Source organism: Cherax quadricarinatus, chromosome 18 (assembly GCF_038502225.1).
Source record: "Cherax quadricarinatus isolate ZL_2023a chromosome 18, ASM3850222v1, whole genome shotgun sequence".
NCBI lineage: Eukaryota > Metazoa > Arthropoda > Malacostraca > Decapoda > Parastacidae > Cherax > Cherax quadricarinatus.
Window position 1 is genome coordinate 40,457,479 of NC_091309.1, and position 22,815 is coordinate 40,480,293.

A 22,815-nucleotide genomic window follows, 5' to 3' on the forward strand; every position below is an offset into this window, starting at 1 on the left:
CAGTTTGTAGGTTTTAAAAGCACTTTGTTCTGTCTTTAAGTCTTTATCATTTCAATAACAGATCTCAATTGATTGATGTTCTACATCACTTCTGTCGCAAATGCTTAGTTTTCAAGTTGCGACGGAAGTGATGTAGAACATCAATTAATTTACTACATATTTCCCCAGAAACACATAAGCCACATCAGAAAATCGTTGGTTGGGTGAAACTGAAAATTGTCCCTGCATTCTTTAATTCTCATGTCCTTATCTATGGTGGTAGGCCATATATCATGCAAAACATAATGATTAGTTTAGTTATGAAAATGGTAATATAAATACCATTGTGCATTGTTCTTGGACTCAGTATGATTTCTGTTTAAGTAAATTGGAGATCAAGGAGGATGAATTAGTAAAATATTCGTAGCCCAAATCACTAACCTAATCTACGGTAAAAGTTCTGTATATGACTCCTTTCTGGTAACGTTATGAATTTTTAGATGCGTAGCCAGAGGAAAGGGGGCTACAAGGGCCATATCCCCCCAATTGACAGAAAAAAAAATTTAATAATAATTAAAAAATTAATAATAATTGATAATGAAAAATTTGTATTTGCATGATTACAGACAGTGATACATCCTCATTATGGCATCTCGTGAACGTGATGTTGGACGTTCTTATGCGAGTGGGTCACAGAAAAGAAAGAAGAAAATTCAAGAAGAAGAACAGAAAAAGAAAGATGTAGGAAGCTGCAGAAAGATCACAGACATGCTCACGAAAACAGTTTCTGATGTTACCAGTACAGCTGAATCTGCAGATACGTCAGATCATACAGGAAGCCCTCCCTCCATTATTTCTCAGCCAGCATCTACTTCTTTTGTGTCTCCTCTCAATGTCTCAATGGACATTTCATCCACAGGATTTGTCTTAAAAGATCCTGCCTCATGGCCAAATGTAATCCCAGATTCTCTATGTAATGCTTTCATTGCAGAAAACTTCAGTCAAACTCTGAACATTGACTTTAGGAAATCAGCAAGTATTTATGATTATGGAAGTCGTTGTTTAAAGTCATCTATGTTTTATAGGAAGCTTGCAAATTCAGAAACTGTGAAAAGATCATGGATGGTATACTCTGAAAGCTCAGGAAAAGTGTACTGTTCAGCATGCAAGCTATTTTCTACCAAAGAAAATACCTTCACACAGGGGTTCAATGACTGGAAAAATTCCAAGCGTTTCGAGGAACATGAAAACAGCACCACTCACAGGAGCTGCATTTTAGCCAGTGTATTTCGTGCACAGAAAAAAGGCTTATTGGATTCTCATTTGGAAAATCAAACTGAAAAAGAGCGCACTTATTGGAGAAAAGTTCTAGAAAGAGTTGTTGCTGTTGTAAAATTCTTAGCTCTAAGAGGACTTGCTTTCCGTGGAGAAAATGAGGTTTTTGGTTCGGAAAACAATGGCAATTTCCTAGGGATCATAGAACTGTTAGCACAATTCGATCCATTCTTAGCAAATCATGTGTCACGCCTTGGGAATGCAGGAAGAGGCACTGTATCTTACATGTCATCTACTATATGTAATGAATTTATTGAACTGATGACTAAGAAGGTCCTCAATAACATCATAGCAGCTGTGAAAACTGCAAAATACTTTGCAATAAGTGTAGATTCAACACCAGATATTTCCAGTGGTAAGCCTGTAGAGCGCTTTATAAAATTCATTCCTCTTTCAGGCCATGATGGAGAAACAATGATGAATGTAGTACTGGATACTCTGCTTGAACATGATCTCTCTATTATGGATTGCCGTGGCCAGAGCTACAACAATGCAAGTAACATGTCGGGTAAATATAATGGATTGCAAGCCCGTATCAAGCAAATTAACCCACTTGCTGAATATGCCTGCTCAGCACATTCTCTTAACCCCTTCAGGGTCCAAGGCCAAAATCTCCAGTGTCCAAGAAATTTTGAAAAAAAAAAAAAAATTATTTTTTCTTACAGCATTAAAGAGTATATTTTTGTGAAGGTAATAAGACAAAAAAAAGTTTTTTCTGATCAGTACTTACCGAGATACAGTGGCGGGAAGTTAACCCAAAATGACCAAGTGGCGGCAACATCGGTGACTTCCACAAAATCCCATTTTTTTATTTTATGTTTTTTTTATACTTTTTTCTTTTCTTTTCAATTTTTTTTTCTTTTTCTAATAACATTTGTGGCCTGTGAGACCAATATAATGTATATTGTATAAGTGGACACTCATTGTATTCAACACAACTGCACTAATTTGGTTATCATTATATTGCTTACAAAACTTGTTTACAAGTTTATTGTAAACAAAATGATGAAAATATTAGTGCAGTTATTGTGTTGAATACAACGGTACCATATGGTACAATGGTGCCATATGGTACAATATGACACAATGGCACATGATACAATGGTACCATATGATACAATGGTACCACATGGTAGAATGGCACCATTTGGTACAATGGTACCATATAGTAGAATGGTGCCATAGGGTGCAATGGTACCATAGGGTGCAATGGTACCATATGGTACAATAGCATCATATGATACAATGGTACCATATGGCACAATGGCACATGATACAATGGTACCATATGATACAATGGTACCACATGGTAGAATGGCACCATTTGGTACAATGATACCATATGATACAATGGTCCCATATGGTGCAATGGTACCTTATGGTACCATATGGTACCATATGATGCAACAGTACCATATGGTACATTGTACCATACAGTACAATGAAACCATATGGTTCATTGTACCATATGGTACTGTTGTATTCAACACACTAATATTTTCATTATTATTTTGGTTACAATAGTTGTTTACAACAAAAATATGCAAAAATGTTGTATATTAGTAATGTTCTATTATATATTTACAAGTGTACAGGAACTTTACGTGTTCCTTGAGGTGGATGACAAAGCACTTTGTCTCGGAAACTGCGGAGTCACTAGCTAACTTGCGTCGCCACTCACTCAGTCTTGGCTGGTGTCTCATGCCACCAACACCTATTGACCATATGGTACACGGTATATGTTACAGGGTACCATATGGTACATTGTACTATATGGTAAAGGGTACCATGCAGTACTGGATAACATATGGTGCAGGGTACCATATGGTACAGGGTACCATATGGTACAGGGTACCATATGGTGCAGGGTACAATATGGTGCAGGGTACCATATGGTGCAGGGTACCATATGGTACAGGGTACCATATGGTACAGGGTACCATATGGTACAGGGTACCATATGGTACAGATACAGGGATAACTATAGAAATAAGTCACCCTGACTTTTTTGTGTTATCCTAGGATTTTATACATATGCTACTATGTATGATAATCTATGTAATTGTATTTCTGTACACCTGAATAAACTTACTCAAGTGCATGTGGCATCATAAGTAAGTTTATTTAGTTATACACAAATAAAGTTACATAGAATATCATACTTAGCAGCATATGTTTCGAGAACCTAGGATAACCCAAAAAAGTCACAGATTTATTTCCATTAGGGTCCCTGTACCCTGTACCATATGGTACAATGTACTATATGGTACAATGTACTATACATACATTGTACCATATGGTACCATTGTACCATATACCATTGTACCATGATACCATTGTATGACATGGCACCATTGTATCATATGGTACCATTGTACCATATGGTACCATTGTACCATATGGTACCTTTGTACCATATGGCACAATGGTACCATATGGTTCAAAACCATAGAATTCGTCTTCAGCTCCACTTCCATCAGTCTTAGAACTGTAAGTTGTGAAGAGGAGAGTCAGAATTCACCCGGAGAGTGAGTGGGGAGTGAGAGCATCTTGCCGCCAGGCACTGTGAACAAAGCTACTTTGCCAGCGTTCCCACAATGCCATGTGGGCGTCCAGATTTTTTCTATGGTGTGCACACTGACCACCCAGACCCATTCTCTTAGATGTAGGCGTACCAGCCTTCTCATGCTAAATTTTAGGGTGCTAGAATTTTGGCATAGATCTACGGTTTGGACCCTGAATGTAAAGCCGTAGATCTACGGGACGGACCCTGAAAGGGTTAATCTTGTTGGGTCATGTGCTGCGGAGTGTTGTGTCGCTTCAGTTTCATTTTTTGGACTTTTACAAGCACTCTTTAATTTTTTCTCTGCTTCAACGCATCGGTGGAGTATCCTCAAGTCAACCATTCATGGAGATGTCATCAAATCATTATCAATAACAAGGTGGTCAGCGCAGCATGATGCAACACATGCTTTGAAAGACAGCTTTGCTGAAATACGTTCTGCTTTGATCCAAATAGCAGAGGATGAAGACCAGACAGCAACTACAAGAAGCAAAGCAGCCAGCTTAGCATCAAAATTGGAAGATTTTGAATTGGCCTACTCTGTGTGCTTTGGGACTGTATACTGGAACGGTTAAATGCCATGAACAAGACACTTCAGGAAATTGAAATTGAAATGGCTGCTTGTGCTAACCTCTATGCAGGCTTAGTGGAATTTGTAAGCTCACTTCGCAATGATGAAGCTTTTGAAATGTTTGAAGAGAAAGCTAAACTGCTGGTGAAAGACTACAGTTACCGGGCTGATCATCAGCGGTCAAGGAAGAGGAAACGCAATTTTGAAGAGCCAGACAATGAAATTGTGTTGCTACCAAGGCAGAAATGTAAGACAGCTACATACTTCGTCATTCTGGATTCACTGATTACAGAATTGGTGAAAAGAAATCTACAAGAATCTCAATGACAAGTTTGGATTTCTGTTCAAAATTACTACTATGCCAGATGCAGAATTGAGAGAAGCTGCATTAAAGTTGCAACAACACCTTTCAACACATTTGTTGAAGAAAAAGTTCATTTTTCTGGGTATATGAATCAGATTAAAGCTCTACCTGAAAAATGTGCACCCTCAGCTGCTTTGAAATGTTTAAGAAATGCAGGTATCTCAGAAACCTTCCCTAATGTTGACATAGTGTATCGCCTTTACCTAACACTTCCAGCTACTAACTGTGAAGGAGAACGTTCATTTTCTGTTTTGAAAAGAGTGAAAAACCAGCTCCGTTCAACAATGTGCCAAGACAAATTGTGTAACCTAGCCTTGTTGACCATTGAGTCTGATCTAACAAGAAATATTGATTTTCAGAATATAATTGATGATTTTGCCAATATGAAATCCAGAAAAAAGTTTATTTAAGAAGTGCCTGTGAATATAAACAATTCTTTACTTTCTTGAGTTTATATGATTTGATAGTCTTATGCATGATGCAATGATAACAATAATGGTCAGTGATTTATAAAGGGAATAATAGTGCTGTAGTGGTTATGCTGAATATAATAGGTGCATGATGTCACTACTTTAATAGCCTAATCTAGTAATACTATGCTGTCTTGAGTTTATTCTCTTTAAAATGCATGATTTAACAAGATAGTTATAATGGCTGTTGGTAAATGGTTTTGGCTGTCTTGATGTACTTTCCCTATTAAATTTAATCTAAATAGCCAGAATGTATTTAATTAGACCTTAAACAGGCTCACACCGACCCCCCCCACCCCGAAGCTGGAAGGGGTCGCTTCGCTTACCCGTAACTCAAAGGGGCCCCGCCAATCTGAATAGCCTAGGGCCCGGAGACTTCTTAATCCGGCCCTGCCCCTACCCACTCTAAAACCTCCTTGCTTATCCACAATTCTACAGTCTGTCTTACCTCTAATTCTTTCAATAATAACCCCACCGTACACTTTTCCTGGAATACTCAGTAAACTTATTCCTCTATAATATTTACAATCTCTTTTGTCCCCCTTCCCTTTATATAAAGGGACTATACATGCTCTCCGCCAATCTCTAGGTACCTTCCCCTCTTTCATACATTTATTAAACAAAAATACCAACCACTCCAACACTATGTCCCCCCCTGCTTTTAACATTTCTGTCATGATCCCTTCAGTTCCAGCTGCTTTACCCCCTTTCATTCTATGTAATGCGTCACGCACTCATAAACTTCAGGTGACTAAAAGTTTTTTTCCACACTGTCACTCATCTTGCTTCTGTGCACTTTTTTATTTCTGCACAATAATGGAAAAGAAATTTTGGTATGATTGTTACCACTCTCTTAGTATCTTGTTCATACAAGAAATGGTGCTGCAGTATAGATGAGCTGAGACTGTGTTAATCCGGGTGAGGAAGTGAGTGATATGTGAGTGTTCATCATACTCAACTTGAATTTGGCTCCAGCTCCAGAGTTTTCTTATGGAAAAGTTTTTTTTTTTTTTTTTACAAATTCATCTTAATGAGAAAATTACTTTAATTTTGAAGTGATCATTTTGAGATGGCAGATTTCTGGCTTAAAAGAGTCTGGTATAATAGAATTTAATTGGATATTAGAGTATCAGGATGCTTTATCATGTACTGTATTAAAATTATTGAAATAATTAATTTTCTCTTATTGTCAACAGAATTGGGAATACGGACTTTTAGGTGTTTACGAGGTGTTTAAGCATCCAGATATGCTGTGTGGCTGGATTACTGGTCCTGCAGCCTTAGTTATGGAGCAGATTTCTGAGGAAGAGGTAGCACAGCGCTGTGTAGCCCAGTTGCGAAGACTTTTGTCAAATAAGTTCCAAATACCAGATGCAGTCTTTTGTAAGCGGTAAGTTGATAATGATGCTTAGTTTACTTCATAGTTCTTAATACCTGTTAATTAAAACTAATAACTTTTGCCATTCGACACTCTAAATTTTCTAAGTTAATATAAGCACTGTTTAAATAAATCACAGAGTTTATTAGCAATTTTCTGTGTTGGTATTGACAATGTAAAGAAACACTGTCAGAATAGAAATATTCATAAAATTTTGCTTAGAGACCAAAATTTTTCAAATCTGTAATGAGTACAGTACATAGTAATCATAGATACATACACAGTAGTCCCCTGTATCCTCAGGGGATATTTTCCAAGACCTACAGTGGATACCTGAAAACGTGGGTAATGGTGAACTCTATATATGTCATTTTTCAATTATGTACGTACCTATGATGAAGTTTAGTTGGTAAATTATGCAAAATAAGTCTAGACTTAGCACTTTTTCACTGATGAGAAACATTTCCAGTATCACTATATTTGTGCTTTGGCACCATTATTAAGCATAATTAAGGGTTATTTTTGGGCCACAGTAAACCATGGATAACTGAAGCAGCAGATACCAAATCCATGTATATAATCAGGAGAGCAGGTGATGAAGAGGCATCAGATGAGACTCTGACTTTGTCAGGTTAAGAGGATGGTGTGTGCTGAGGAACATGTGAATTGGGTTTCAACACCTGGAAACATCGACAGTGTCTGTTATGAACGGGAGCTAATTCAAGGCATTTTCTTCTGTTCCTGTCTGTTTCTCTGATAATCATTCTTGCTCTGGGCCTGTCCATGTGGTGTGAGTCAGTATTATGATGTAAAACATGAGTCTTGTTGATGCTGCTGTTTCAAACATATTTGTGTTTGTATATGGGCATGAGTAAGTCCCTAGGTATCACTTCCACATATTCTTTATCATAACTCCTTCAAGGTATGGTGTAGATGCCTGCCTTTACTCAAATTAGGCAAATCTTAAAGAGACGGCAGAAACAGACCGCTCTCAACAGATTTTTTGTGCGACAGGGGTCCAGTGACTCTCAAGCTGGTCTTAGTGCCATTAAAAGACAAAGAAGGGAAGTAACCCCAGATAGGACCTTGATACCTGAAGTCCTCATGGATGGGGATTCCCCTTCCAAACAATAACCTCTCCTCCTCCCTCTCCCCTCCTCACCGTCTTCCATACGCCAACAAGAGTCTTCAATAAAGGTAAAAGTGATGTTAAATGTTTATTTATCCATTTAATTAGTCATTTATATTTATTTCTCATTGTTTTCTGTATGTAAAACTATAGTTATTCTCTATAAAGTGTATTTTTTGTTAATATTTTTGGGTGTCTTAAACAGATTAATTAGATTTACATTATTTCTTATGGGAAATATTGCTTCAGTTTTCATACAATTTGGTTTTCATCAGACTTTCTTGAACGAATTAATCACGAAAACCAAGGTTCCACTCTGTAGAGTTGAAGAACAACCTTTTCTTATTTATACTTCTTGATATGAAGCCAAGAATTCTGTTAGCTTTATTGCGAACACTTATGCACTGTTGTTTTGGTTTCATATTACTGCTAGCCAGAACTCCTAAATCCTTTTTGCAATCAGGAATATTAAAATCTACATTATTTAGCTTATATGTGGCATGGTTATTTTCCTGTCCAACATTTAGAGTTTTGCATTTGTCTATATTGAATTGCATCTGCCACTTCTCTGACTACTGCATCAGTCTATTCAAATCTTCCTGGAGTGCTCTAGTGTCCTCATTAGAATGAATTGGACGGTCTATTTTGGTGTCATCAGCAAATTTGCTTATGTCGCTGTTTATTCCCTCATCTATGTCATTTATGTAAACTGTGAACAACAAGGGGCCCAACACTGACCCCTGTGGAATACCTCTTGTGACGTGCCCCCATTCTGATTTCTTTCCATTTATGCAAACTCTCTGCTGCCTATTTGTCAGCCTTGCCTCTACCCAGGAAAAGATTTCTCTTCCTATTCCGTGTGCCTTAAGTTTCCTCAATAGCCTCTGATGTGGAACTCTATCGAAAGCCTTACTGAAGTCCATATGCACAATATCACATTCATTACCATGATGTACCTCCTCAAACACCTTAGTGAAGAAAGTTAGTAAATTCATAAGACAGAAATGCCCTTTTGTAAAACTGTGCTGAGATTCATTAATCAATTTTTGTCTTTCAAGATGACTATGAATTGCCTTGGCAATTATCGATTCCATAAATTTTCCTACTATGGAGGTAAGGCTTATTGGTCAATAGTTCGAAGCTAAGGACCTGTCACCTGCCTCGTAAATAGATATTACATTTGCCATTTTCCACTTGTCTGGCACTATGCCAGTTTTTAGTGATATATTGAAAAGATTAGCCAATTGTATGCTAAGTTCCTCTTTACATTCCTTTAAAACAATTGCAAACAGTTCATCAGGGCCTGGAGATTTGTTAGGTTTTAATTTCTCTATTTGTCTGAGGACTATGTCACTAGTTATCCCAATCTTGCATAGTTTATTATCGTCCTGTTCTACATAATTTATTATTTCTGGAATTTTGCTAGTACGTATCTTCCTGAGTAAAAACTGAGAGGAAGTAAGTGTTGAAAAGCTCACACATTTCCTTATCACTGTCAATGATCTGACCAGAGTTACTCATAAGTGGGCCTATCTTGTCACATCCTGCTATGTATGATAATCTGTGTAACTATTCATGTATATACTTGAATAAACTTACACACCATCTTCCCAACCACCCACACCATCTTCCCCACCATCCACACTCTCTTCCCCAACTTTCGCACTGTCTTCCCCACCATCCAAGGTGTCTTCCCTTTTCACTATTTATAACTGGTAACCTGGGCATTGCTTTTGGTCACAAACTCCTCAAAACCATGAAATTCATCTTCACTGACACTTCCATCTCTGTTAGAACTATCACTTGGGAAGAGAAAAGTCCCAAATTCACTGGGGAGTCAGATATTTCTTACTAGTAGGCATGCTGAACAAGGACCACTGAAATGGCATTCCCACAATACACCACTGTCTCCCTGATTTTTTTATACTGCTCACACTTACTATGTAGATCCATTCTCTCACATGTAGGTCTACCAGTTTTCTCCCGCTAGATTTGAAACTGCGAGAATTTTTGTATATTAATACGTCACCAACACTGGCTCGTAAGCCGTACCTATGCAGCACTGACAGTAAAGGGGGTAAAGATGTTGTATATGGAGGTAAAAATCCAACTTTTACACATGGGGTCACATCCAGCAAGGCTTCTGGATGAGTACGGGAATTATCAAGAATGAAGAGAGCCTTGAATGCAAGGTTCTTGCTGTGCAGGTAAAGCTTAACTTCAGGAATAAAGTGATGCCTAAACCAGTCAATAAAGATTTCCTCTGTCATCCATGCTGACTGGTTTGATCTCCAAATTATTGGTAAGGTGTTTTTATCTACACCTTTCAAAGCAAGAGGATTCTTAGAGCATTAAATAACCATGGGCTTACACTTGAAATCACCTGATGCATTACCGCAAAGGAGCAAGGTGAAGCGATCCTTTGCTGCCTTGAAGCCCAGTGCACTTTTTTCTTACTGACTGATATAAGCTATTGTTGGCATTTTCTTCCAAACAACACTGGTCTTGTCAGTGTTGAACATCTGCTTTGGCTCTAAGCCACCCTCAGAAATAATTTCCTGTAATTCAGCAGGGAAATTACTGGCTGCTGTGTGATCAGCTGAAGCACTTTCATTAGAAAATTTAATATTATGTAACTTAATATGCAGCTTAAATTTGTAGAATCAGACTTTGCTAAACACACACTCTTTCAGGCCTTCCTTCCTTCCTTATCACAGACTGCTTTAACCCTTAAACTGTCTAAACATAGATCTATGCTTTCACTGCCAGTGTTCCGAATATTTTGATTGTTTTTTTTTTAAATTAACCCTTTCAGGGTCCATCCTGTAGATCTACAACTTTGAAGCCAGGGTCCAAGTCGTAGATCTACGCCAAAATTCTAGTGGCTTCAAATTTAGAGCAAGAAGGCTGGTAGGCCTACATCTATGAGAATGGGTCTGTGTGGTCAGTGTGCACAGTAAACAAAAAATTGGGGCACCCGCATTGCATTGTGGGAAAGCCATCTCAGTATGCTTTGTTCATCATGCCTGGCAGCAAGGAAGCTCTCACTCCCCGGTGAATTCTGACTCTCCTCTTCCCAAGTTATAGTTCTAACACTGATGGAAGTGGATCTGAAGAGGAATTCTGTAGTTTTGAACCATATGGTACATTGCACCATATCATACAATGGTACCATATGGTACATTATACCATATGGTACAATGTACCATATGGTACAATGTACCATATGGTATAATGTACCATATGGTATAATGTACCATATGGTACAGTGTACCATATGGTACATTGTACAGGGACCCTAATGGAAATAAGTCACTTTGGCTGACTTTTATTGGGTTATCCTAGGTTCTCCACACATATGCTGTTATGTATGATAATCAATGTAATTGTATTTGTGTATACCTAAATAAACTTACTTACGATGCCACATGAACTTGAGTAAGTTTATTCAGGTATACACAAGTGCAGTTACATAGATTATCATACATAGCAGCATATGTGTAAAGATCCTAGGATAACCCAAAAAGTCAGGCAAAGTGACTTATTTCCATTAGGGTCCCTGTACCCTATACCATATGCATTTCCAAGGGAACTGAGTACATCCCGTGGCCCTACACCTGGAATAGACAGTGAATGTGACGATGATGTGGTTACAGTGTGAATGGATAGACCACATGCGTCATTAGGTGGTAGTGGTGCCACCAGCATACAGCATGTGTGTGTACAGCATGTGGCACCAGCCCAGACTGGGAGTGAGTCTGGGACCCAAGCTGCTGACTCAGCAGTTCCAGGATGAAGCACATTGTCATCCACTGGTGGAAGTAGACTAATGTGGCTGAAATGTATTTTTTTTTGCAGCAGCAATAATGCTTATACCTTATGTCTATAAGCATATATAAAATCATACTGGTCCACAGATGAGTATGGCACCATTGTGCATGACACCTTCTTTCAAAGACTTTCACAGACTGTATCAGTTCTAGGAACATGTTCAGTGACTGCACATATGTAAATATATAATAGAACATTACTAATACAGTGGACCCTCAGCTAACGATATTAATCCGTTCCTGAAAGATCATCGTTAGATGAAATTATCGTTAGCTGAATTAATTTTTCTTATAAGAAATAATGGAAATCAAATTAATCCGTGCAAGACACCACACAGTATGAAAAAAAAAATTACCACATTAAATATTAATTTTAATACACACAAACTGACACTTACCTTTATTGAAGATCTGGTGATGATTGATGGGATGGGAGGAGGGGAGAGTGTGGAAGCTGTTAATGTTTAGAAGGGGAATCCCCTTCCATTAGGACTTGAGATATCAAGTCCTTTTCCGGGGTTACTTCCCTTCTTCTTTTAATGCCACTAGGACCAGCTTGAGAGTCACTGGACCTCTGTCGCACAACATATCTGTCCATAGAGGCCTGTACCTCCCGTTCCTTTATGACTTTCCTAAAGTGGTTCACAACATTGCCATTGTAATAGTCACCAGCACGGCTTGCAATAGCTGTGTGAGGGTGATTTTCATCAAAAAAGGTTTGCACTTCAAGCCACTTTGCACACATTTCCTTAATCTTTGAAGTAGGCAACTTCTTCAATTTCTCTATCCCCTCCTCCGAAGCAGTTTCCTCAGATCTGGCCTCTTGCTGTTGAAGATGATTTTGCAGCTCATCAGTGGTTAGTTCTTCATTGTCCTCCTCCACCAACTCTTCCACATCCTCCCCACTAACCACCAACCCCAGGGACTTCCCCAATGCCACAATTGATTCCACAACTGGCATACACTTCTCAGGGTTAGCCTCAAATCCTTCAAAATCCCTTTTGTCTACACATTCTAGCCACAGTTTCTTCCATGCAGAGTTCAAGGTCCTCTTAGTCACTCCCTACCAAGCCTTACCTATAAGGTTTACACAATTGAGGATGCTAAAGTGATGTCTCCAAAACTCTCTTAGAGTCAATCGAGTGTCTGTGGTCACTACAAAGAACTTTTGAAACATAGCTTTTGTGTAGAGCTTTTTGAAGTTTGAAATGACCTGCTGGTCCATGGGCTGCAGGAGAGGAGTGGTATTAGGAGGCAAAAACTTGGCTTTAATGACGCTCATGTCCCCAGGAAGTCGCTCTGCCAAGTCTGAAGGATGACCAGGAGCATTGTCTAATACCAGGAGGCACTTAGGGTCCAATTTATTTTCCAGGAGGTAATTTTTTACAGTTGGGGCAAATGCATTGTGTAACCAGTCATAGAAAAGGTCTCTAGTGACCCATGCCTTACTGCTTGCCCTCCACATCACACACAAATTAGCCTTGAGGACATTGTTTCTCCTGAACACTCTGGGAGTTTCAGAGTGATACACCAATAAAGGCTTCACTTTGCAATCACCACTAGCATTAGCACACATCAGGAGAGTAAGCCTGTCTTTCATAGGCTTATGTCCTGGAAGTGCCTTTTCCTCCTAAGTAATGTAGGTCCTGTTTGGCATTTTCTTCCAAAACAGGCCTGTTTTGTCACAATTAAACACTTGTTCAGTTTTCAATTCTTCACTGTCAATGTAATCCTTGAATTCCTTCACATATTTTTCAGCTGCTTTTTGGTCCGAACTGGCAGCCTCACCATGCCTTATCACACTATGTATGCCACTACGATTCTTAAATCTCTCAGACCAACCTTTGCTGGCCTTAAATTCACTCACATCACCACTAGTTGCAGGCATTTTTCTAATTAAATCCTCATGCAACTTCCTAGCCTTTTCACATATGATCGCTTGAGAGATGCTATCTCCTGCTATCTGTTTTTCATTTATCCACCCCAATAACAGTCTCTCAACATCTTCTATCACTTGCGATCTCTTATTCGAAAACAAAGTTGCACCTTTTGCAAGAACAGCTTCCTTGATTGTCGTTTTCTTGGCCACAATGGTAGCGATGGTTGATTGGGGTTTGGTATACAACCTGGCAGCTCCGAGACACGCACTCCACTCTCATACTTAGCAATTATCTCTTTTTTCATATCCATAGTAATTCTCACCCTTTTCCCTGCAGGGTTGGCGCTAGAAGCTTTCTTGGGGCCCATAGTGACTTATTTTGCAGGTACAATCACTAAAAACGCTGTGATAATATGAAATGTTCCGATTGTATGCATGGATGCAACCGCATTGGCTGGAATACTTTGTGTGGGCGTGGGCACGTGGACACGTTTGGTATGGTGGACCAACGAAAACCAAAGTGATGAATGAAAACTGGGAGAAAATTTTGATGAAAAAAGTCGTTGAAAACCAAATTCGACGAAAACCTTGGCAAATGAAAACCGAGGTTCCACTGTATACATTATGCATTATATTGGTCTCACAGGCCACAAACGTTACTGGAAAAAAGCAAAATTAGAAAAGAAAAGAAAAAAGGAACAAAACAGTAAAATAAAAAATTCAACTTTAAAGAAGTCGCAGATGTTGCCGCCACCTGGTCATTCAGGGTCAACTTCATGCCTCTATATCTTGGAAACTACTGATTGGAAATTTTGTTTTGTTTTGTTACCCATAGAAAAATATTGTGTTTAATTCTGTAAGATTTTTTTTTTTTTTTTAAATTCTTGGAACCTGGCAGGGTTAAACAGGGCAATTTTCTGTGTGGTATAAGACCAAAAAAAAAAATTTAGGGTCAGTGCTTCCCGAGATATAAGACCGCAAAATTGGCACTGGATGCTCACCTGACGGCAGCATGGAGTCTTGCCGCTTGCAGTAGTGTTGTTGATATACCTTTTTTTCTTGTTTTTATTTTAATTTTTATAATTTTTTTTTATTTATTTTTTATTATCACACTGGCCGATTCCCACCAAGGCAGGGTGGCCCGAAAAAGAAAAACTTTCACCATCATTCACTCCATCACTGTCTTGCCAGAAGGGTGCTTTACACTACAGTTTTTAAACTGCAACATTAACACCCCTCCTTCAGAGTGCAGGCACTGTACTTCCCATCTCCAGGACTCAAGTCCGGCCTGCCGGTTTCCCTGAATCCCTTCATAAATGTTACTTTGCTCACACTCCAACAGCACGTCAAGTATTAAAAACCATTTGTCTCCATTCACTCCTATCAAACACGCTCATGCATGCCTGCTGGAAGTCCAAGCCCCTCGCACACAAAACCTCCTTTACCCCCTCCCTCCAACCCTTCCTAGGCCGACCCCTACCCCGCCTTCCTTCCACTACAGACTGATACACTCTTGAAGTCATTCTGTTTCGCTCCATTCTCTCTACATGTCCGAACCACCTCAACAACCCTTCCTCAGCCCTCTGGACAACAGTTTTGGTAATCCCGCACCTCCTCCTAACTTCCAAACTACGAATTCTCTGCATTATATTCACACCACACATTGCCCTCAGACATGACATCTCCACTGCCTCCAGCCTTCTCCTCGCTGCAACATTCATCACCCACGCTTCACACCCATATAAGAGCGTTGGTAAAACTATACTCTCATACATTCCCCTCTTTGCCTCCAAGGACAAAGTTCTTTGTCTCCACAGACTCCTAAGTGCACCACTCACTCTTTTTCCCTCATCAATTCTATGATTTACCTCATCTTTCATAGACCCATCCGCTGACACGTCCACTCCCAAATATCTGAATACGTTCACCTCCTCCATACTCTCTCCCTCCAATCTGATATTCAATCTTTCATCACCTAATCTTTTTGTTATCCTCATAACCTTACTCTTTCCTGTATTCACCTTTAATTTTCTTCTTTTGCACACCCTACCAAATTCATCCACCAATCTCTGCAGCTTCTCTTCAGAATCTCCCAAGAGCACAGTGTCATCAGCAAAGAGCAGCTGTGACAACTCCCACTTTGTGTGTGATTCTTTATCTTTTAACTCCACGCCTCTTGCCAAGACCCTCGCATTTACTTCTCTTACAACCCCCTCTCTAAATATATTACACACCCACGGTGACATCACACATCCTTGTCTAAGGCCTACTTTTACTGGGAAAAAATTTCCCTCTTTCCTACATACTCTAACTTGAGCCTCACTATCCTCGTAAAAACTCTTCACTGCTTTCAGTAACCTACCTCCTACACCATACACTTGCAACATCTGCCACATTGCCCCCCTATCCACCCTGTCATACGCCTTTTCCAAATCCATAAATGCCACAAAGACCTCTTTAGCCTTATCTAAATACTGTTCACTTATATGTTTCACTGTAAACACCTGGTCCACACACCCCCTACCTTTCCTAAAGCCTCCTTGTTCATCTGCTATCCTATTCTCCGTCTTACTCTTAATTCTTTCAATTATAACTCTACCATACACTTTACCAGGTACACTCAACAGACTTATCCCCCTATAATTTTTGCACTCTCTTTTATCCCCTTTGCCTTTATACAAAGGAACTATGCATGCTCTCTGCCAATCCCTAGGTACCTTACCCTCTTCCATACATTTATTAAATAATTGCACCAACCACTCCAAAACTATATCCCCACCTGCTTTTAACATTTCTATCTTTATCCCATCAATCCCGGCTGCCTTACCCCCTTTCATTTTACCTACTGCCTCACGAACTTCCCCCACACTCACAACTGGCTCTTCCTCACTCCTACAAGATGTTATTCCTCCTTGCCCTATACACGAAATCAGAGCTTCCCTATCTTCATCAACATTTAACAATTCCTCAAAATATTCCCTCCATCTTCCCAATACCTCTAACTCTCCATTTAATAACTCTCCTCTCCTATTTTTAACTGACAAATCCATTTGTTCTCTAGGCTTTCTTAACTTGTTAATCTCACTCCAAAACTTTTTCTTATTTTCAACAAAATTTGTTGATAACATCTCACCCACTCTCTCATTTGCTCTCTTTTTACATTGCTTCACCACTCTCTTAACCTCTCTCTTTTTCTCCATATACTCTTCCCTCCTTGCATCACTTCTACTTTGTAAAAACTTCTCATATGCTAACTTTTTCTCCCTTACTACTCTCTTTACATCATCATTCCACCAATCGCTCCTCTTCCCTCCTGCACCCACTTTCCTGTAACCACAAACTTCTGCTGAACACTCTAACACTACATTTTTAAACCTACCCCATACCTCTTCGACCCCATTGCCTATGCTCTCATTAGCCCATCTATCCTCCAATAGCTGTTTATATCTTACCCTAACTGCCTCCTCTTTTAGTTTATAAACCTTCACCTCTCTCTTCCCTGATGCTTCTATTCTCCTTGTATCCCATCTACCTTTTACTCTCAGTGTAGCTACAACTAGAAAGTGATCTGATATATCTGTGGCCCCTCTATAAACATGTACATCCTGAAGTCTACTCAACAGTCTTTTATCTACCAATACATAATCCAACAAACTACTGTCATTTCGCCCTACATCATATCGTGTATACTTATTTATCCTCTTTTTCTTAAAATATGTATTACCTATAACTAAACCCCTTTCTATACAAAGTTCAATCAAAGGGCTCCCATTATCATTTACACCTGGCACCCCAAACTTACCTACCACACCCTCTCTAAAAGTTTCTCCTACTTTAGCATTCAGGTCCCCTACCACAATTACTCTCTCACTTGGTTCAAAGGCTCTTATACATTCACTTAACATCTCCCAAAATCTCTCTCTCTCCTCTGCATTCCTCTCTTCTCCAGGTGCATACACGCTTATTATGACCCACTTCTCGCATCCAACCTTTACTTTAATCCACATAATTCTTGAATTTACACATTCATATTCTCTTTTCTCCTTCCATAACTGATCATTTAACATTACTGCTACCCCTTCCTTTGCTCTAACTCTCTCAGATACTGCAGATTTAATCCCATTTATTTCCCCCCACTGAAACTCTCCTACCCCCTTCAGCTTTGTTTCGCTTAGAGCCAGGACATCCAACTTCTTTTCATTCATAACATCAGCAATCATCTGTTTCTTGTCATCCGCACTACATCCACGCACATTTAAGCATCCCAGTTTTATAAAGTTTTTCTTCTTCTCTTTTTTAGTAAATGTATACAGGAGAAGGGGTTACTAGCCCATTGCTCCCGGCATTTTAGTCGCCTCATACGACACGCATGGCTTACGGAGGAAAGATTCTTTTCCACTTCCCCATGGACAATAGAAGAAATAAAAAAGAACAAGAGCTATTTAGAAAAAGGAGAAAAACCTAGATGTATGTATATATATATATGCATGTGCGTGTCTGTGAAGTGTGACCAAAGTGTAAGTAGGAGTAGCAAGATATCCCTGTTATCTAGCGTGTTTATGAGACAGAAAAAGAAACCAGCAATCCTACCATCATGCAAAACAGTTACAGGTTTTTGTTTCACAATCATCTGGCAGGACGGTAGTACTTCCCTGGGTGGTTGCTGTCTACCAACCTACTACCTACATTTATAATTTTTATGTTTTGATAATTACAATTTATAATAGTTCTTGTGATTTCATAGCCAATCTTTGTTCTGACACTAATATTATGTACTGAAATAGTACTCATATAGTCACAAACACACTGACAGGTGTACATTTTCACCTGCCTTGGTCATATACTATTGTCTAGAAATATATACAGAGTATTTACAGGTCCCAGCAATGTTTTAGACATGCTGGAGTATTTTTTTTTTTTTCAACAAATCGGCCGTATCCCACCGAGGCAGGGTGGCCCAAAAGGAAAACAAAAGTTTCTCTTTTTAAATTTAGTAATCTATACAGGAGAAGGGGTTACTAGCCCCTTGCTCCCGGCATGCTGGAGTATACGTATATGAAATTCCTTGAAGCATGGTGTGTTATTACTCTAAAAAGAGTGTCACTCCACTGCTGACAGTGCAGCAGTGGAATGACACTTGATGATCGTGCACTGCTCCAGAGAACCCTGGCTTTATTTGTTTTTGCTGTTACACTTAAACATGTATGTCTGTCTGTCTAGCTCAGCTTATCTGTCTTTCTGTCTGCCTAGTGTCTCTGTCTTTCTGTCTCCCTGCGTGTCTCTGACTGCCTGTGCGTGTCTGTCTTACTGTCTGCCTGTGTGTGTGTATCTTTCTGTCTGCCCATGTTGGTCTGTTTTTTCGTCTGCTTGTCTCTGTGTCTCAGAGAGCGGCTCATAAACCAACAGGCATTACACATGATGCGTAGTCGTCATGTCTGATTCCTGAACAAGTGAAAATGCATACTACTTGACAGTGATGCTTATTATGCCTTGTATCTACAAGCACTGTATAGCTCTTTGCCTGAAGTTTTTGGGTTATCCTAGGTAATTTACACTATGTATAATAACTGCACTTATGTGTACCTGTGAGAGAGAGAGGCAGAGAGAAACAGAGACAGAGATTGACAGAGATATAGACAGACAGACAGAGACAGAAATAGACAGAGACAGATACAGACAGAGAGAGAGCCAAAGTCAGTCAGTCAGTCAGCCCACTAGCCGGCCAGCCTGCCGAATACGTATTACACATGTTCCAGAATCGTTTCTCTTTACGTAGGGCATAGGTTATAGGATATTCTGGCAGGATGACACTACCAGTGGTATCAGAAATGAAAGGATGTTGCACATGGGTTATTATTGAGGTTTTTGATATTTCCTCAACCACTTGTGGCCACATCCATCTCAAAGCCACCAAACTCTGAGTCAACATCACTTTCCTCTTAAAAGGGGAGTGTTAATATGACATGACATCTGTGTATCCCTGGTGATTGCCACACTATTTGCTAAAGCTGGCACTCAGTTGAACTGGTGCTCCCACAAGGTACAAAGTAGTCCCAGATTTTTTTAATACTGCATACACCAAGTGTTAAGACCCATTCTGTACTGGCCAGGCATCTCAGGCCAATCATGCCACATTTGGAGGCAGGATGACGTAGAGTCACTGAGCTCCTCAGGAGCGCTAGAATATCTGATACACGAAAGGAGGCGCTGACCAGGGAAGTGGAAACTATCGAACTTAAGTTAAATGAATCTTACAGGAATCAGGAGAGCCAGGAGGAGCTTAAAGCTATTAGTGAAACTGAAAGAAATTCAAAATATTTCTTTTCATATGCCAAAAACAAGGCAAATACCACATCTAGTATCGGGCCCTTACTCAGACAGGATGGGACTTACACAGATGACAACAGGGAAATGAGTGAAATATTGAAATCCCAGTACAACTCTGTGTTTAGTGAACCACTAATCGGTCTGAGGATCGACGACCCAAATGATTTCTTCATGAATGAGCCTCAAAACTCCATAAATGTATGCCAGATTTCCGACATTACCCTAACTCCAATAGATTTCGAAAAAGCCATTGACAACATGCCCATGCACTTAGCCCCGGGCCCAGACTCGTGGAACTCTGTTTTCATTAAGAACTGCAAGAAACCCCTCTCGCGTGTCCTAAGTACACTATGGAGGAGCTTGGACATGGGTGAAATTCCACAGTCACTTAAAACAACGGATATAGCCCCACTCCATAAAGGTGGCAGCAAAGCATTAGCTAAGAACTATAGACCAATAGCTCTGACGTTCCACATCATAGAAATCTTTGAAAGTGCTAAGAAGCAGGATTGCAAATCACCTGGATTCCCAAAATCTGCACAATCCAGGGCAACATGGGTTCAGGGCAGGTCGCTCCTGCCTCTCACAACTACTGGATCACTATGATATGGCCTTGGATGCACTGGAAGAAAATCAGAACGCAGATGACTCAAAAAATCGTAATGACACGATTGCAAACAAACCATACCCCCGGCCGGGATTGAACCCGCGGTCATAGAGTCTCAAAACTCCAGCCCGTCGCGTTAGCCACAAGACCAGCTAGCCACAACAAGATTCATCCAACTAGGTATATTTCTACACCATAGGAAGGTTAGCACAGGCACCACTGTGACCACAAATGCAAGTTTTTACAGACGAATCTCCAGCTAGCGTGGCCGTGACGAACTCTAGCTCAAGTCCCTTCACTGCCGTCAACATGACTCAAGAAATCGTAATGACACGATTGCAAACAAACCATACCCCCGGCCGGGATTGAACCAGCGGTCATAGAGTCTCAAAACTCCAGCCCGTCGTGTTAGCCACTAGACCAGCTAGCCACAATAAGATTCATCCAACTAGGTATATTTCTACACCATAGGAAGGTTAGCACAGGCACCACTGTGACCACAAATGCAAGTTGGATGAATCTTATTGTGGCTAGCTGGTCTAGTGGCTAACGCGATGGGCTGGAGTTTTGAGACTCTATGACCGCGGGTTCAATCCCAGCCGGGGTTATGGTTTGTTTGCAATTGTGTCATTACGATTTCTTGAGTCATGTTGACAGCAGTGAAGGGACTTGAGCTAGAGTTCGTCACGGCCACACTAGCTGGAGATTTGTCTGTAAAAACTTGCATTTGTGGTCACAGTGGTGCCTGTGCTAACCTTCCTATGGTGTAGAAATATCCCTAGTTGGATGAATCTTATTGTGGCTAGCTGGTCTAGTGGCTAACGCGACGGTCTGGAGTTTTGAGACTCTCTGACCACGGGTTCAATCCCGGCCGGGGGTATGGTTTTTTTTTTCAGAATGCAGATTTAATACACACAGACTTTGCAAAAGCATTTGACAAATGCGATCATGGCGTAATAGCCCATAAAATACGTGCTAAAGGAATAACTGGGAAAGTGGGGAGATGGATCTTCAACTTCCTAACAAATTGAACACAAAGAGTAGTGGTCAACAGAGTTAAATCAGAGGCTGCCATAGTGAAGAGCTCTGTTCCACAAGGCACAGTACTCGCCCCCATCTTATTCCTTATCCTCATATCAGACATAGACAGAGATATACATCATAGCACCGTATCATCCTTTGCGGATGATACTAGGTTCTGCATGAGGCTGTCATCTGCTGAGGACGCGGTTTACCTCCAAGAAGATATGAACAAAGTTTTCCAGTGGGCAACGGTAAACAATATGATGTTCAATGAGGACAAATTCCAGCTACTCCGTTATGGAAAACTGGAGGAGATAATAACTAGAACAGAGTATACTACAGACTCTGGCCATACAATAGAGCAGAAAAATAATGTAAGGGACCTGGGAGTAGTAATGTCTGAGGATCTCACTTTCAAGGATCACAACAGTGCCACGATCGCACGTGCAAAGAAAATGATAGGATGGATAATGAGAACGTTCAAAACGAGAGATGCCAAGCCAATGATGATCCTTTTTCAAATCACTTGTTCTCTCTAGGCTGGAATACTGCTGTAGATTAACATCTCCATTCAAAGCAGGTGAAATCGCAGATATAAATTAATTACAGATAATACCACAGACCACTACCCTACTTTCCTCATAACAACTCTTGGTAAATTACCCCAAGACACTACTAAAGTCACCTTCAGACTTCACAATGAGGCAGCCATTAATAACTTCACAACAGCATTAGCAAACATTGATTGGCACACTGAGCTAGAAATCAATACAGATATTGACGAATGTATTAATAATTTTCTAAAAAAGACTCAATACCTCTATAACAAGCACTGCCCTAAAAAAACTAAGCAGATGACAGCTAAGAGACTGAACAGTCCCTGGCTAACACCCAGCATTCTCAAATCCATAAATACAAAACACCAATATGAAAAACAGTACAGAATGGGTCACATAACCAGAGACCAAACAAAACGTTACTCGTCAATCCTAACCAGCCTGATAAGAAGGGCAAAAAAATTGTATTATGAGAACAGATTATCCAACTTACGAGGTGATATAAAAAAGACCTGGAAAACCCTATCAGAAATTCTGGGAACAAAAAAGATATCACTAAATAGCGAAATAAAATTAGCAAAATCAGATGAACCCCAACTCCCACCAACAGAAACAGCAAACAGACTCAATGATTTCTTCTCCACTATAGGACAAAACCTTGCCAATAAAATCCCAAGCTCAGATACCCCACCAAATGACTACCTCACCGGCAACTACCCGAACACACTGTTCCTAGCTCCGACTAACCCATACGAAGTCTCCCTTATTATCAACGCACTAAAAAACAAGGCAGGAGATTTAAA

At 39.9% G+C, this 22,815-nt stretch overlaps 1 protein-coding gene across 4 annotated transcripts in view; it reads left to right on the forward strand.

Moving 5' to 3' along the window:
- The window catches only part of LOC128689246 (peroxisomal N(1)-acetyl-spermine/spermidine oxidase-like), a 504,316-nt gene that overhangs the window by 158,908 nt on the left and 322,593 nt on the right, over window positions 1-22,815 (forward strand). For all 4 annotated transcript variants that reach the window (XM_070086437.1, XM_070086436.1, XM_070086438.1 and 1 more), the window contains exon 8: window positions 6,479-6,672. In XM_070086437.1, coding sequence (XP_069942538.1) covers window positions 6,479-6,672 — 194 coding nt within the window. The remainder of the gene's footprint in view (window positions 1-6,478; window positions 6,673-22,815) is intronic.